General features: G+C 43.7%; 1 protein-coding gene across 1 annotated transcript; it reads left to right on the forward strand.

The window, feature by feature from the left end:
* The first annotated feature begins 7,622 nt into the window (after positions 1-7,622).
* On the forward strand, positions 7,623-14,332 carry LOC139371273 (protein SAND-like). Its single transcript, XM_071111555.1, has 6 exons — positions 7,623-7,747; positions 8,107-8,272; positions 10,918-11,316; positions 11,544-12,309; positions 12,404-12,551; positions 12,755-14,332. Exons 2-6 carry the CDS (start codon positions 8,140-8,142, stop codon positions 12,893-12,895), a joined length of 1,587 nt encoding a protein of 528 aa, XP_070967656.1. The 5' UTR covers positions 7,623-7,747; positions 8,107-8,139; the 3' UTR covers positions 12,896-14,332.
* Positions 14,333-14,359: the final 27 nt, after the last annotated feature.

The following is a 14,359-nucleotide window of genomic DNA, read 5'->3' on the forward strand; positions in this document are numbered from 1 at the left end:
GAGGCAAGTCTGTTCATGTGTTAAGTGAACCCTTGGAAGTGGTAAAATACCTTACTTCCAAACGAGGCTTTGTCTTGGTGTTTGGTCAGTGAGGACGACAACCTGAGAAACAAAAAAAACTAGATAATTATGATCAATACTTCATGATAACTGTTCATTAAAAAATAAGTGTCAGAAGCATATGTTCCTCGTCAATGACACACTGTAGAGGGAGACTCACACGGCAGGGTCCAGATGCATCTTCTTGGATGGGACCTGTGACAACCTTTTATACACCGGGTCAGGGGTGATGATGTCAAAGGTCATGTTGAGGGCAATGTCCTCACTGTTGGGAGGCTGGTGGAGATGGGGCGGTTTCAGCTCCACTGGGGCAGGGCTGAAAGACAAGGGGGAAATAACCCATCAGTGACTGACACCAGATCTACCAAGAAGGTATCTTTACAGTGCATTCGGAAAGTATTCAGACCCCTTGACTTTTTCCACATTTTGTTATTTTAGAATAAGGCTGTAACATGTATTAAATAGTTTTTTTTCCTTCAATAATCTACACACAATAACCCATAACGACAAAGCAAAAACAGGGTTAGGAAAACTAAAATATTACATTTACATAACTATTCAGACCCTTTACTCAGTACTTTGTTGAAGCACCTTTGACAGCAATTACAGCCTCGAGTCTCCTTGGGTATTACACTACAGGCTTGGCACACCTGTATTTGGGGAGTTCCTCCCATTCTTCTCCGAAGCTCCTCTCAAGCGCTGTCAGGTTGGATGGGGAGAGTCGCTGCACAGCTATTTACAGGTCTCTCCAGAGATGTTCGATCAGGTTCAAGTCTGGGCTCTGGCTGGGCCACTCAGAGACTTGTCCCGAAGCCACTCCTGCGTTGTCTTGGCTGTGTGCTTAGGGTTGTTATCCTGTTGGAGGGTTAACCTTCACCCCACTTTGAGGTCCTGAGCAGGTTTTCATCAACAATCTCTGTACTTTGCTCCGTTTATCTGTCCCTCAATCCTGACTAGTCTCCCAGTGCCACTGAAAAACATCCCCACAGCATGATGCTGCCACCATGTTTCAGCTCTAGGAAGAGTATTGGTGGTTCCAAACTTCTTCTGTTCAAGAATGGAGGCCACTGTTCTTGGGGACCTTCAATGGTGCAAAAATGTTTTGGTACCCTTCCTCAGATCTGTGCTGATGTAACCGATGTGAAATGGCTAGCTAGTTAGCAGTGGTGAGCGCTAATAGTGTTTCAATTGGGGACGTCACTTGCTCTGAGACCTTGAAGTAGTTGTTCCCCTTGCTCTGCAAGGGCCGCGGCTATTGTGGAGCGATGGGTAATGATGCTTGGAGGGTAGCTGTTGTCGATGTGTGCAGAGGGTCCCTGGTTCGAGCCCAGGTAGGGGCGAGGAGAGGGATGGAAGCAATACTGTTACACCGCCACAATTCTGTCTCTGAGCTCTACAGCCAATTCCTTGAACCTGGCTTGGTTTTTGCTCTGACATGCACTGTCAACTTATATAGACAGGTGTGTGCATTTCCAAATCATGTCCAATCAATTGGATTTACCACAGGTGGACTCCAATCAAGTTGTAGAAACGTCTCAAGGATGATCAATTGAAACAGGATGCACCTGCACTCAATTTCAAGTGTTATAGCAAACAGTCTGAACATTTATGTAAATAAGTCATTTTGGACAGCTTTCATGTCATCCTTGGTCATGTTCAACTCCATTGTGGCTTTATGCAACTACAGAGATATGAGAGACGGTCAGTCTGAGATCGGAAGTAGAGACACAACCGACATTATCCCAGAAAAATTTCAATTCATGCGTTTTGTTTACATGCATTACCTTGTTGTTTGAAGCAAACACGTCCCTTTTGAGCTTTTCACACATTTAGTTTGAAGATCTGAGGCTCCCTTTTAGCTTGTCATACTCTCTGCCAAGGATAATAGGATTACTTAATAAATATACTTACACAACACTGATGCCCCTGACAATGTATAGTGCAACAGTAACACACAGCAGCTATGAGTTTGATGTTCCTTACTTCTTGAGAGAAATGCAGTAGATGGAAAGCTGCTCCACATGCAGCCTGGCCAACACCCATGTCAGTGATCATGGACTCCTCAGTTCTCTGATTCTGCAACACCACATCCAGACTGGGAAGCACACACACACACACACAAGATATACAAGCCAGCAAAGTATGGTTAATGTTGGCACGATAGTGTGCTAATTATTATTGTGTGAGTGTGCTGCGGGCTACCTCTCATGTGTTTTCATTTTGGTCCGGAGTCATCGGGCTTCCTCCTTGGCAGCCTGGGTCTCACATTGCTGGTTCTCCAGGTATTTCATCCTTTTCAGACAGGTAAAATAAAAAAATAAAAAATACACATTAGAGACATGTCAGGTAGACACGAGAGTGTAAATACATTTGGCTTTGTGTTTGACAACTTGGCATCCTACCCTGTGAGCTGAGCATATCTTTCTCTTCAATCTCCTTCCTCACAATGTTCAGGTCTTTCTTCTGCCTGTTCACAGCCTCCTCCAAGCCCTCTACTATCTTCAGTCTGTCCCTCGAGTCTCTGAGAATAAAAATACAAGTAAATGTTTTAGCCGTACCAAATGCAAAATAGCTACACCATCATAATGACACATGGTATATCAAAGCAAGCATCAGTTTTATCCACTGGCCTCTAACCTTTGGTACTTAAAACAACTTTCATTCCATTGAGCTCATTCTGCAGAAGTAATAAACAAAACACTGAATAAACTCCAAATCATACAATAATATTAACCCCAATCCACATGCCATGAGTGACACTGACAATAGGCTATTCATGAGTAAATAGTGTTTCCTCCTGGTATAGGCATACCTGCAAACTCTCTGGGTCAGCAGAGGATCCCTATTTTTCACCATGAATGTCAAAGAACAACCTGTTGATGTGTCTGATGCTAACCTGAGGGTAGAGTACAGATAAAGATAAACATGCAGAAGAAGAGGCGGTAGGTAGCCTAATGGTTAGAGCATTGAGCGAGTAACCGAAAAGGTTGCTACATCAAATCCCTGAGCTGATAAGGTAAACATCTGTTGTTCTGCCCCTGAACAAGGCAGTTAACCCACTGTTCCTAGGCTGTCATTGTAAATAATTTGTTCTTATCTGACTTGCATAGTTAACTTCATTAGCATACTGGTTTTTGTCCAGAATTTCGGATGACTGATGTGCCCAAAGTAAACTGTCTGTTACTCAGGCCCAGAAGCTAGGATATGCATATACTTGGTAGCATTGGATAGAAAACACTCTGAAGTTTCTAAAACTGTTGAAATAATGCCTGAGTAAAACAGAACTGATATGGCCAGCAAAAACCAGAGGAAAATCCATCCGGAATAATTTGTTTTTGAGGTCACAGGCCATTTCAGTGCTTGTCTATGGGAAATACAAATAGATAGGTCCCAGATTGCAGTTCCTATGGCTTCCACTAGATGTCAACAGTCTTTAGAAAGGGTTTCAGGCTTGTTTCTTGAAAAATGAACAAGTAGTTGGTAGAACTACAAGGTCTCTCATTAGAAAAGTGGTCTTGGAGTGTGAATGAGGTGCGCTCTCTTTGTTATTTATCTTCCCTATTGAATATACTATTCTCCGTCTTAAATATGATTGTTTATTTAGATATTAGAGTACCTGAGGATTACTTAGAAACATCGTTTGACTTGTTTGGACGAACTTTACTGGTAACTTTTTGGATTCATTTGTATGCATGTTGAAAGAGTGAATTACTGAGATTGTTGGCGCCAACTAAACATACTTTTTTGGGATATAAAGAAGGACTTTATCGAACAAAACAATAATTCATTGTGGAGCTGGGACCCTTGGGATTGCAAACAGTGGAAGATCTTCAAAGGTAAGTGATTTATTTAATCGCCATTTGTGATTTTGTGATGCCTGTGCTGATTGAAAAAGTATTTTGGTGTGGGGCACTGTCCTCAGATAATCGCATGGTATGCATTTGCCGTAAAGCATTTTTGAAATCTGACAACGCGGTTGGATTAACAAGACGTTAAGCTTTTCAATTATGTATGACACTTGCATTTTCATGAATGTTAAATATTAAAAGTTTTGTATTTGGAATTTCGGATTATTATTATTATTATTTCACCGGATGTTGTCGTAGGTGTTCCGCTAGCAGTTTATGTGCCAAAAGAGGTTATATAAAAGGTCAAATAAAATACCTGTTTTCTACATTGTGGACAGGCACTCCTCTCAGTAGAGCCCAGGACACAGCCACACCTCGTGTTGAATGTGCCACCACAGATCCCAGCACTGGCCTGCCGGTCAGACAGTATGCTGTCGTAATCGTGTCCACAATCCAGTGAGACAAAGAGCTGGTCTGTTGTTCTCACTGACCGTGTCCGCTCCACATAGGCAGACAGCATGCGGAGAAGTAATTACAATTTAGCAATTTACACTGGAGTGATATACGTGCAGATGAGGATGTGCAAGTAGAAATACTGGTGTGCAAAAGAGCAGAAACAAAAATGGGGATGAGGTAGGTAGTTGGTTCAATGGGCTATGTAGAGCTGCAGCGATCGGGAAGCTGCTCAGACAACTGATGATTGAAGTTAGAGAGGGAGAAAAAAAGACTCCAACTTCAGCAATTTTTGCAATTCGTTCCAGTCATTGGCAGCAGAGAACTGGAAGGAAAGGCGGCCAAACAAGGTGTTGACTTTGGGGATGACCAGTGAAATATACCTGGTGGAGCGAGTGCTATGGGTGGGTGTTGCTATGGTGACCAGTGAGCTGAAATAAGGCAGAGCTATACCTAACAAAAACTTATAGATGACCTGGAGCCAGTGGGTTTGGCAACGAATATGTAACGAGGACCAGCCAACGAGAGCATACAGGTCGCAGTGGTGGGAAGAATATGGGGCTTTGGTGACAAAATGGATGGCACTGTGATAGACTGCATCCAGTTTGCTGAGTAGATTGTTGGAGGATAATTTGTAAATGACATCGCCGAAGTTGAGGATCGGTAGGATAGTCAGTAATACAAGGGTAAGTTTGGCAGCATGAGTGAAGTAGGCTTTGTTGCGAAATAGGAAGACGATTCTAGATTTAATTTTGGATTGGAGATGCTTAATGGGAGTCTGGAAGGACTTTTAAAAAACTAGCCTTTGCTTTCCTAACGGACTGTGTGTATTGGTTCCAGACTTCCCTGAAAAGTTGCATATCGCGGGGACTATTCGATGCTAGTACAGTACACCACAGGGTGTTTTTGTGCTGGTCAAGGGCAGTCAAGTCTGGGGTGAACCAAGGGCTATATCTGTTCTTAGTTCAACATTTTTTGAAAGGGGCATGCTTATTTAAGATGGTGAGGAAAGCACTTTTAAAGAACAACCAGGCATCCTCTACTGACGGGATGAGGTCAATATCCTTCCAGGATACCAGGGCCAGGTCGATTAGAAAGGCCTGCTCGCAGAAGTGTTTTAGGGAGCGTTTGACAGTGTTGAGAGGTGGTCGTTTGACCGCGGACCCATATGCAGGCAATGAGGCAGTGATCGCTGAGATCCTGGTTGAAGACAACAGAGGTGTATTTAGAGAGCAAGTTGGTCAGGATGATATCTATGAGGGTGTCCATGGTTACGGATTTAGGGTTGTACCTGGTAGGTTCCTTGATCATTTGTGATTGAGGGCATCTATCTAAAATTGTAGAATGGCGTGTGTGTTAAGCATATCCCAATTTAGGTAACCTAGCAGTACAAACTCTGACGATAGGTGGGGGGAGGCAATCAATTCACATATGGTGTCCAGGCCACAGCTGGGAGCTGAGGGGGGTCTATAACAAGAGGTAACAGTGAGGGACTTATTTCTGGAGAGATGGATCTTTAAAAGTAGAAGCTCAAACTGTTTGGGCATAGACGAAAGTACCTATTGAGGTTGCGGAGGGTCCAGAATCGGTCGAAACCCTCAGTTTCTTTTTTGGACCACAACATAAGTGGAGTAGAACCCACCTAGCCGTTCTGATGTCTCAATCCTGCGGACGACACCCTTGTCCAGGATTGAGGAATTATTCAGGGGGGTCGGCCACCGTGGTGACACCAAGGCCCCTGAAGAACGGAGGCCGGCACTGTAATTGGAGTCAGTACCCCTCGATCATCAAGGACAACACCCATGGGGACTCTAGACACTCCACCCACTTTGCCCTTTGAGACCGGGACAAGCGGCCAAGGCCAAGGAAGGGTGTGTCAGGGGACCTGCCGGGGCCCGCCTCTCCTCTGGCGCCCCAAGCACATGGGTCCCTCAGGCACGTCCCTATGGTGGTGACTATTGACACCATCACACCTGTCAAAGGGAAGTTAGAAGCTCAGCCAACCCAACAAGTCCACGAAGCAGGGGTCCGAAGCCCTGGAAGAGCTTATGTTGTGACCTGCTTGGAGGAATAGGAACCCTTGAGGGATATGGCAGAGGGATACTCAGCAGAGATCAGGACAGATGGAGAATACTCACTGTCCACCAGTTGATGACCAGTGCAGTGACTACCCAAGTGAGTAGGCCTCTCATAGCCTCTCGAGCCGCTGAAGCCCAGCTGGCGGCCTCTGATGGCCTGTCAGCCCCTCTTACATAGTGAAGAGTGCCAGCATCGTCCCCCAGGAACAGCCTATCACTGGCCAACAGGGAACAGCTGTCGTTGCCATCGAAGCTATCAACCTCCTGACACAGGGCATGCGCCCTCTGTTCAAGGTGGTCCCAGCAGTCCAACTCATGCCCCCGTCCAGGACTGGCAGCAGATGGGCTCTGCCTGCAGTGGCTCTGGTACTGGGCCAGGTAGAGGGACTGACAACTCGCTGCCGCACCACTCCTGCGTCCTCAGCCTGAACCCCAGCCTGGCCGACCCACTTGCGCATGGCTTCCAATCGCGCCAGGCGCAGGTGTGCTAAGAACACCACACAAAACAGGTATCCAGTATGGCCCAAACCCAGGCAGAGCATACACAAGGTATGTAGATCCCCAGGGGGATGCCACCATCACACCTGTCACAAAGGGAAGCCATAAGCTCAGTCAAGCCAACAAGGCCACGGAGCCGTGTTCCGACGCCCTGGGAGAGCTATGTTGTGACCCGCTTGGAGGAATAGGATCCCGGTGAGGGATAAATTACCTAGTACCTCTGAAAACACAGGGAAAACCCCCTGTGGGAAAAACAGGCAGACAAAAAAAAAACAGCAACCAGGTAAAGTATTTGATTTATGTGTTTTTTTTGTTTTACTTCAACTGCGATTTTACCTAGCAGGTTTAAGTAAAAGTAAAAGTATCTGCCCCTTGTGTGTATGTAGTCATCAAAAGGGTACGTTCGGATATCTTTTTTTTTTGTTTCTTTGTTTGAGCTATGCCGTGAAATTAATTTTTCAGAGCTAGACCATCCCATACTTTCTAAATTGAAATATTGTTAACCACCACAAAACTAGCGAGTTAGGCACACTGAAAATTGTAAATGTACAAAATATGAACGAATCTACGTAGCATCATGCTAACCCTCGTAAAATGAAAATAGACGCATTCGGGAACGTACCCAATGCACTCAAAATGGTGAGAAATTACTTCATTCCCCATAATTCAATAATAAAGGCACTGTACTTCCGTCAGGAGATACGCGCCCGCTAGAGGTGGTATTATTCTACACACAAAGAGTCAAACAACAGTTTACGATAACGTTACAACAGTTAACATGCATTTAAATTCTTCTCGGAGAAATTAAAGGTAGCTATGATTTGAAAATAATGTGTGTACACAGGAAAATGCAATAGCTAGCTAGCTAACTATCCTATTTACCTGCAGAACTAGCTAGCTATGCTAACAAACTAACGTTAGCTAGCTAGATAGCTAAGTGTTGTCTCAGCAAGAACAGCTCGAAGATCCGCTCAAGTTGTCGACTGTTGTACCAATCGTCTTTCCCTCTCATCTTTAACATGACATGTATACATAGTCACAGAAAAACACAGTCAGTGTACTCAACTTGGAGTCAATGTGTACAACAACACGAGACTAGGCCGATGCGAATACTGAAACGCACTGTTTCAGATGTTGACAGACTTGGTAATTACTATCCCGTGTTACAGGTGGTTGTCCCTGTAGTAACTTATGCAGCAGTGATGGCTGTATATGTCCACAACAAGGGTATACCGTGGGAGGTCCAGCAGAATGGCACCCTGGCACCAGTGGACCGTCTCCGCAACGAGAGGTCTGAAAGCCCCACTCCAGGCCTGGTGGTGGGCACAGAACCAGGTGGGCATGGCTACTCTAATAATGGCATCACTTTCCAGTGACCGATATCCACCTGTAGCTTACTTACTGTAGATGTCATGTTACTACAGACTAGCTCCCCTGTCTGAATTAAACATCCAGTCATAGTTCTGAACAATGCCACTTTATGGTGACAGAAAATGTATATTTCTCTAATTGAAATATGTGTCCTCTTGAACAGAGGATAAAATGGGCTGCTTATAATATTGCACTTGGCCAACTATGGACCTAATTTTTTATTATTATTTTACTTAATTGGAAATAGTTTCAAATAAATACTTTACATGCCACATGTTCTATTGATTGGACTAACAGCTCTTGCTGTGCCACAATTTCACGAGCACGACGGCAGCATGAAATAACTGTTGAATCTACCATTAACTCAATTTCATCATGTGACGTTTTCCAAGAAACCGCTTTGACACATTTTGAACCATGCAACCTCTGAACAGACCTTCAGTGTGTGTTGGCTGGATAAGAGGGAGAAGGAATGTCGCTGCACAAGAGCTCACATGTATCCTTTCTCATCCACATATCATGCTTCCTGGATTTAGAATAAGTGGTCTTTGAAATAAGTGGTAGGTTTTGCTTGTCTTATTTGTTCTGTTTCAGACTGAGAGTATGTTGGATTATGATTGATATGGTACGTTTGTTTATTTGCCTTTCCTGAAGGTCATGATACAGATTTGTTTTGGGGAAGGAAATACAGTACTCTATTCTTCAGGAGTGATTCATGCTGCTGGCTCTGTTAATTAATAACACCAGCATTACTGAGAAAATAGGACCACAATGAGTTTAAAAAATACTTTGGCAGTGCATGGCCAATTAATCTATTAAGTCTCGGGCCCTGTAAAGGAGCATTTCAAAGGCCTGCCTCTTGGCATCAACGTAATTTCCTGTCCTAGAGATGAAATGCACGTTGAGGTTCCACCTCTGAAAAATAGGCTGCTTATTCGTATTCATGAATTGGGTGTGGGAATTTCCACGTTGATTTGGTAAACGTTAACAAATGGGGCACTGACAGCTGTCAGCGTAGTTAGCGAGCATGTTAACCTTATCTAGCTAGCTAATGTTATCTGTTTTTACTACACCGTATTCAAAAGATTAGCCATTTGGCTCTATGGCTGGTTCTGGAGCTGGATTTGTGATAAGCATTGATTTTGGGAAAACTTTGCCACAGATGGAAACATCTTTGACTTCGCCATCTATTGTTATCTCCAAAATGTTGGCATCTTCCATAAATTGCGCCTGCAAATCCGCCATAGAAAGAAATAGTTAGAAAAAATAAGATGAAGCTCCGGTAACTATTGAACTATTGAAAGATGGATAAAAAAAGTGGATGTGCATAAACACAAGTTTGCAGCCCTTATTTTTTATTTGTTCCATGGCTCAGGCGGCCAAGTGGACAAGCCTGTTTGGCTCATCTCAGTCATTAAGAGGAATAACTTTGCAGCTGCTGTTTCTATTTAATTAACAATGCCATGCTAGTAGGTGGTAACCTTAAAATAAAACCCAGCCCTGAAATGAAACGTAGGCTGAATAGAATTTGTATGTCATATCATAGGATAAAACATTCACACAGATTTGCAAGAAGTAGGCAGTTTGGATTTGTCACTTCAAGCCCGAGTATGTCATACTTTGACTAAAACTATGATTTCTCGACTTTAAATTGTTGTGAAACATCTTGGGTAAGCACTGGCCATTGTCTTTCAGTACGAAAACATTTATTTCTACTGATGTGGGCATTTAACAGGGGTACATTCTTTTTTCAAATCCAACTTTATTTATATAGCACATTTCTGACACGGATGCACCCCAATACACTTTACTGGGAAATGTATAAAAACAATAAAAAGAGCACGAGACAGACAATCTGTAGATAACAGTCATGGGAGTTCAAACAGTAAAAGCAGATGACAAGAGGACTGTAGAGACTAATCCATGTTTAAAACCAAAAGCTGAAATGTTTTTTATATAAAAATATAAATGATTAGCTAAAATAAGACTAAGAGCACCCAGGGAAAAGCAAAGCTGAAAATATATATTTTTGTACACCCCTCAGATTCTCTTGCATGCTGTTTTTATATATTTCCAGGGGAGAACTTAAATCCTAGTCTGACCTGGGAAAGGCTTGGGAACTCTTACTGCAGATGGAAGTGTCATCTAAATTAGATTATCTAAATAGGATATGACTTGCTGTCCAGGAAACATTCGTACATCATTCAATGAAAGATGGCCTCCCTCTTTTTCCCATTCCCCTTAGGCACTCACATCAAAGTGCTGTTCTCCTGGAGGTGATCATAATGCACACCACTTATGACCTCTGTCTGGAATGGCTGTTAGTGTTGTAGTCAACGCACAGTTGAAGCAGTTCAGTTCTCTGTCCTTCCAAGAACATCCATAAACTGATTTCACTTTTACTTTATTACGCTTGTACTCATTTAATATTTTTGCCTGCTAGATGTCACTGTTTCATCAATTGATATTATAAAAGACCAATATTTTACCCAGTGTTTGCTGTCAGGACAGTCAGTTAAGCCATACATTTCCCCCCTGTATTCAGATGTTGATGAGGATGGGTTTATGTACAGAATCACTGTATTAAAAACATGATCTCATCTCCACAGGTGCTGGCCAGGAGAGTGCCATGTTTGTTCATGCACAGTCCTTTGAGGACCTGACTGCTGACAGTGAGCCGACTACTGAGCCAGAACCTGAAGGAGAGACTGTGCTTGGAGAGTCAGCAGAGGAGGAGGCTCTATGTCTGGGGGCTGAGCAGGTGACCCAGGAGGAACAGCAGCCGGAGGTAGAGGAGGAGCGCTCAGAGAACAGGAGTAAGGAAGAGGATGTGTGCAGTGAGGTCTGGCGTAGCCACAGGAAGCATGTGTTTGTACTGAGCGAGGCAGGCAAGCCCATCTACACCCGCTACGGCACAGAGGAAGCCCTCTCCAGCACCATGGGGGTCATGATGGCACTAGTCTCTGTCGTGGAGGCAGATAAGAATATCATCCGCTCCATTCATGCAGGTGAGTAGAAGATGTAGGGAGTATCTCTGTGGAGGGGCAAATTAGTTAGAGTAGCCTTGCAGTTTTTTGTCAATGAAACATGGTGAACAACTATGAAGTAGGCTACATAATTGAAAGCTCAGTCGGTAGTTCTGTCAGTAAGACATGCCATATTGCAAGAAAGGCTGCACCTATCTACTAGTACTGTAGATGTTTCATTGCCCTCTCATTCAAATCTTCTGTTCAAGATGGTTACAAAGTGGTGTTCCTTCGCAAAACTCCTCTGGTCCTGGTGGGTGTATCCCGGACCTGTCAGTCAGACAGAGAGCTGACGCGTGAGTTGCAATACATCTACTACCAGATTGTCAGCCTGCTCACCCTCACCCAGCTCAACCACATCTTCCAGCATAAGCAGAACTACGACCTGCGCCGCCTACTTGCAGGCTCCGAGCACCTCACTGACAACCTGCTGCGTCTGCTGGACCGCGACCCGGGCCTGCTCCTCAGTGCTGTCACCTGCCTCCCCCTGGCCAGCTCCACCCGCGACCTGGTCTCCTCCAGCCTTCAGGCCGCCAAGGCCAAGAGCTTGGTCTTCTCCATCCTCTTGGCTGGGGACCGTCTGGTCACCCTGGTGCGCAAGAAGGACCAGTACCTGCACCACATGGACCTGCACCTGCTCTTCAACCTGGTGGGCTCCTCGTCATCTTTCCGCGAGGGCGAAGGCTGGACGCCCATCTGCCTCCCTAAATTCAACACTGCTGGCTTCTTCCATGCCCACATCTCCTACCTGGAGCCTGCCTCTGACCTCTGCCTCATCCTGGTGTCCACCGACCGGGAAGACTTCTTTAACCTGTCTGATTGCAAGCGCCGCTTCCTGGAGCGGCTGAGTCGACGCACTGCCTACCAGTCCCTGAAGGAGGCACTGAAGTGCCCCAGCTACTCTGTCACCCAAGTCAGCATCCCAGAGCTCAGGCACTTTCTGTACAAGTCTAAGAGCTCAGGGCTCTACACTAGGTGAGTATGGATCATCAGACACATGATAGCACACATGATCTCCTATCCTGACTTACCACCAATTTAACCATTCTGTTTCTGTGTTCTCCATCAGCCCTGAGCTGCCCTTGCCATACCAATCTTTAGAGGACCAGGAGAGGCTGATGGGATTGTACCAGTACCTCCACAGCCGCTTGCACCAACCGACACGTCCCCTGCGCTCCATCTACCGCTGTGGAGAGACTGAGAACTTGCTGGCCTGGGTAAGCATAGTGTTATACCAATCTATAGATTTGCATTGTTATTCATCTCATCTTATTGATACCATCTTGTAGATGTTACAATTCAGTCTTGCAGTGCATAATAAAGATATTGGTTCATAAGGATCTCTTCAGGGGGTATCTGTAGTACCATTGTTATTAATCTCCCCTCTAAATCCTCTTCCTCTACCCTACCTCTCCTTTAGGTGACCAGTGGCTTTGAGCTCTACCTCTGTTTCAGTCCTCTTGGGACCAAGGCCATGGCCGTGGCTGCTGTTAATAAGCTGCTGAAGTGGATCAGGAGGGAGGAGGACCGCCTCTTCATCCTTAGTCCCCTGACATACTGAGCCCCCATCTGAACTAGCTACAGTTCCAAGAAGCCCTGGCCCTCTAAACTCGCCTCATGACGTTGAAGTCTGATGGTCACCATTGGAGGCCATGGATATAATGCCAACAAACCATCATGCATCACTGTTGTGCATATGCAGTCTGTGTTTGCTCTTTGCAGACCCTTCAGTCTATGGTCATCAGGGGGTCCAATGAGGTCATCACAATGAGAGTACAGCTATGTTTTATCAAACATAATTTTTTGATTTTAATTGTTTGCTTCAACTACGGTGATTGCCCTATGGGAATTGAGAGTTACGCAGCAGACATTTCAATTAATAACAATAACATCTGTGATGCTGTCCCTGTTGCTATAAGATGATTATTTTAAACTCACTGTATGGAATCACTACCTGGACATGAGGAATGCTGTGTGTTGTTTTAGCAGTAACCTACAAATATAACCAATAGAGACTGACCATCTTGAAAAGGAACTACATTTGTTTTTATGTAACTAGTATGTGCCTGAGGGGCTGTTTTATGTTTACCAAGATGCTCTTGCTTGGTTAGGGGATGCATGTGAAGGGAAATGGTTAACTTTCTGGGGAAAGCACATTCCTGTGACTCAATAGAGTCAATATTGTCAATAGTCCCTTATAGTTAGCCCAATAATTGATGAAACCAAAAAAATATTAATCTCACTTAATGACTGTAATGCAGTTAGCCCCATGCGCTCTACTTAGGCACATATGCACATACTTAAAAATATACTTATTCATTTCATTATTTTGTTTGTCTGCATACTGCAAGAGTAATGTGAAAATTCTACCATGATTACTGTTTTGTTTTTTCAAAAGATTGTTTTGAAAGTTTTTTTTTTTAATGATTATTTGTGTCTTCATTTTTTGCTTGGATTAATGTTTTGATCATGGATTTTCACAGTCAAAGATGATGTAATTGGAAAAGTATCTTTATTTTAAGATGGGAATCTCTCAGGTGTCTGTATTAATATGATTTATGTTATCTCACAAATTATAAGTGTTTCATGAGTCCATCACATTTGATTAAGAAAAATACTGTAATTTTCACATTCACCTTGGCAGTCATCAAAGGCCTTCATGCCTTACCTAATTGCCTTCAGAGTTGTGCTAAGCTAATGGGGTGTGATGGCTGGAGCTTGTTAGGGTTTTAGGGTATTGTAGCTGATTAGTTTACAGTGGTGGAAAAAGTACCCAATTGTCATACTTGAGTAAAAGTAAAGATGCTTTAATAGAAAATGACTCAAAAGTGAAAGTCACCCAGTAAAATCCTACTTGAGTAAAAGTCTAAAGGTATTTGGTTTTAAATATACTCACATATTAACATTACATTAAGTAAATGTAATAGCTAAAATATACTTAAGTATCAAAATGAAGTATAAATCATTTCATATATTATAAACTCAGCAAAAAAAGAAACTTACTCTCACTGTCAACTGTGTTTAT

The sequence above is a fragment of the Oncorhynchus clarkii genome, chromosome 17, assembly GCF_045791955.1.
Source record: "Oncorhynchus clarkii lewisi isolate Uvic-CL-2024 chromosome 17, UVic_Ocla_1.0, whole genome shotgun sequence".
In the NCBI taxonomy this organism is placed as follows: domain Eukaryota; kingdom Metazoa; phylum Chordata; class Actinopteri; order Salmoniformes; family Salmonidae; genus Oncorhynchus; species Oncorhynchus clarkii.

What these genes read in the sequence shown, in the direction of transcription:
- LOC139371273 (XM_071111555.1), top strand. Translation starts at nt 8,140, where the DNA reads ATGGCTGTATATGTCCACAACAAGGGTATACCGTGGGAGGTCCAGCAG. An exon ending in AGCTCAGGGCTCTACACTAG is followed by an intron (nt 12,310 to 12,403) that starts GTGAGTATGGAT and finishes GTTCTCCATCAG; the next exon opens with CCCTGAGCTGCCCTTGCCAT. An exon ending in CTGAGAACTTGCTGGCCTGG is followed by an intron (nt 12,552 to 12,754) that starts GTAAGCATAGTG and finishes CCTCTCCTTTAG; the next exon opens with GTGACCAGTGGCTTTGAGCT.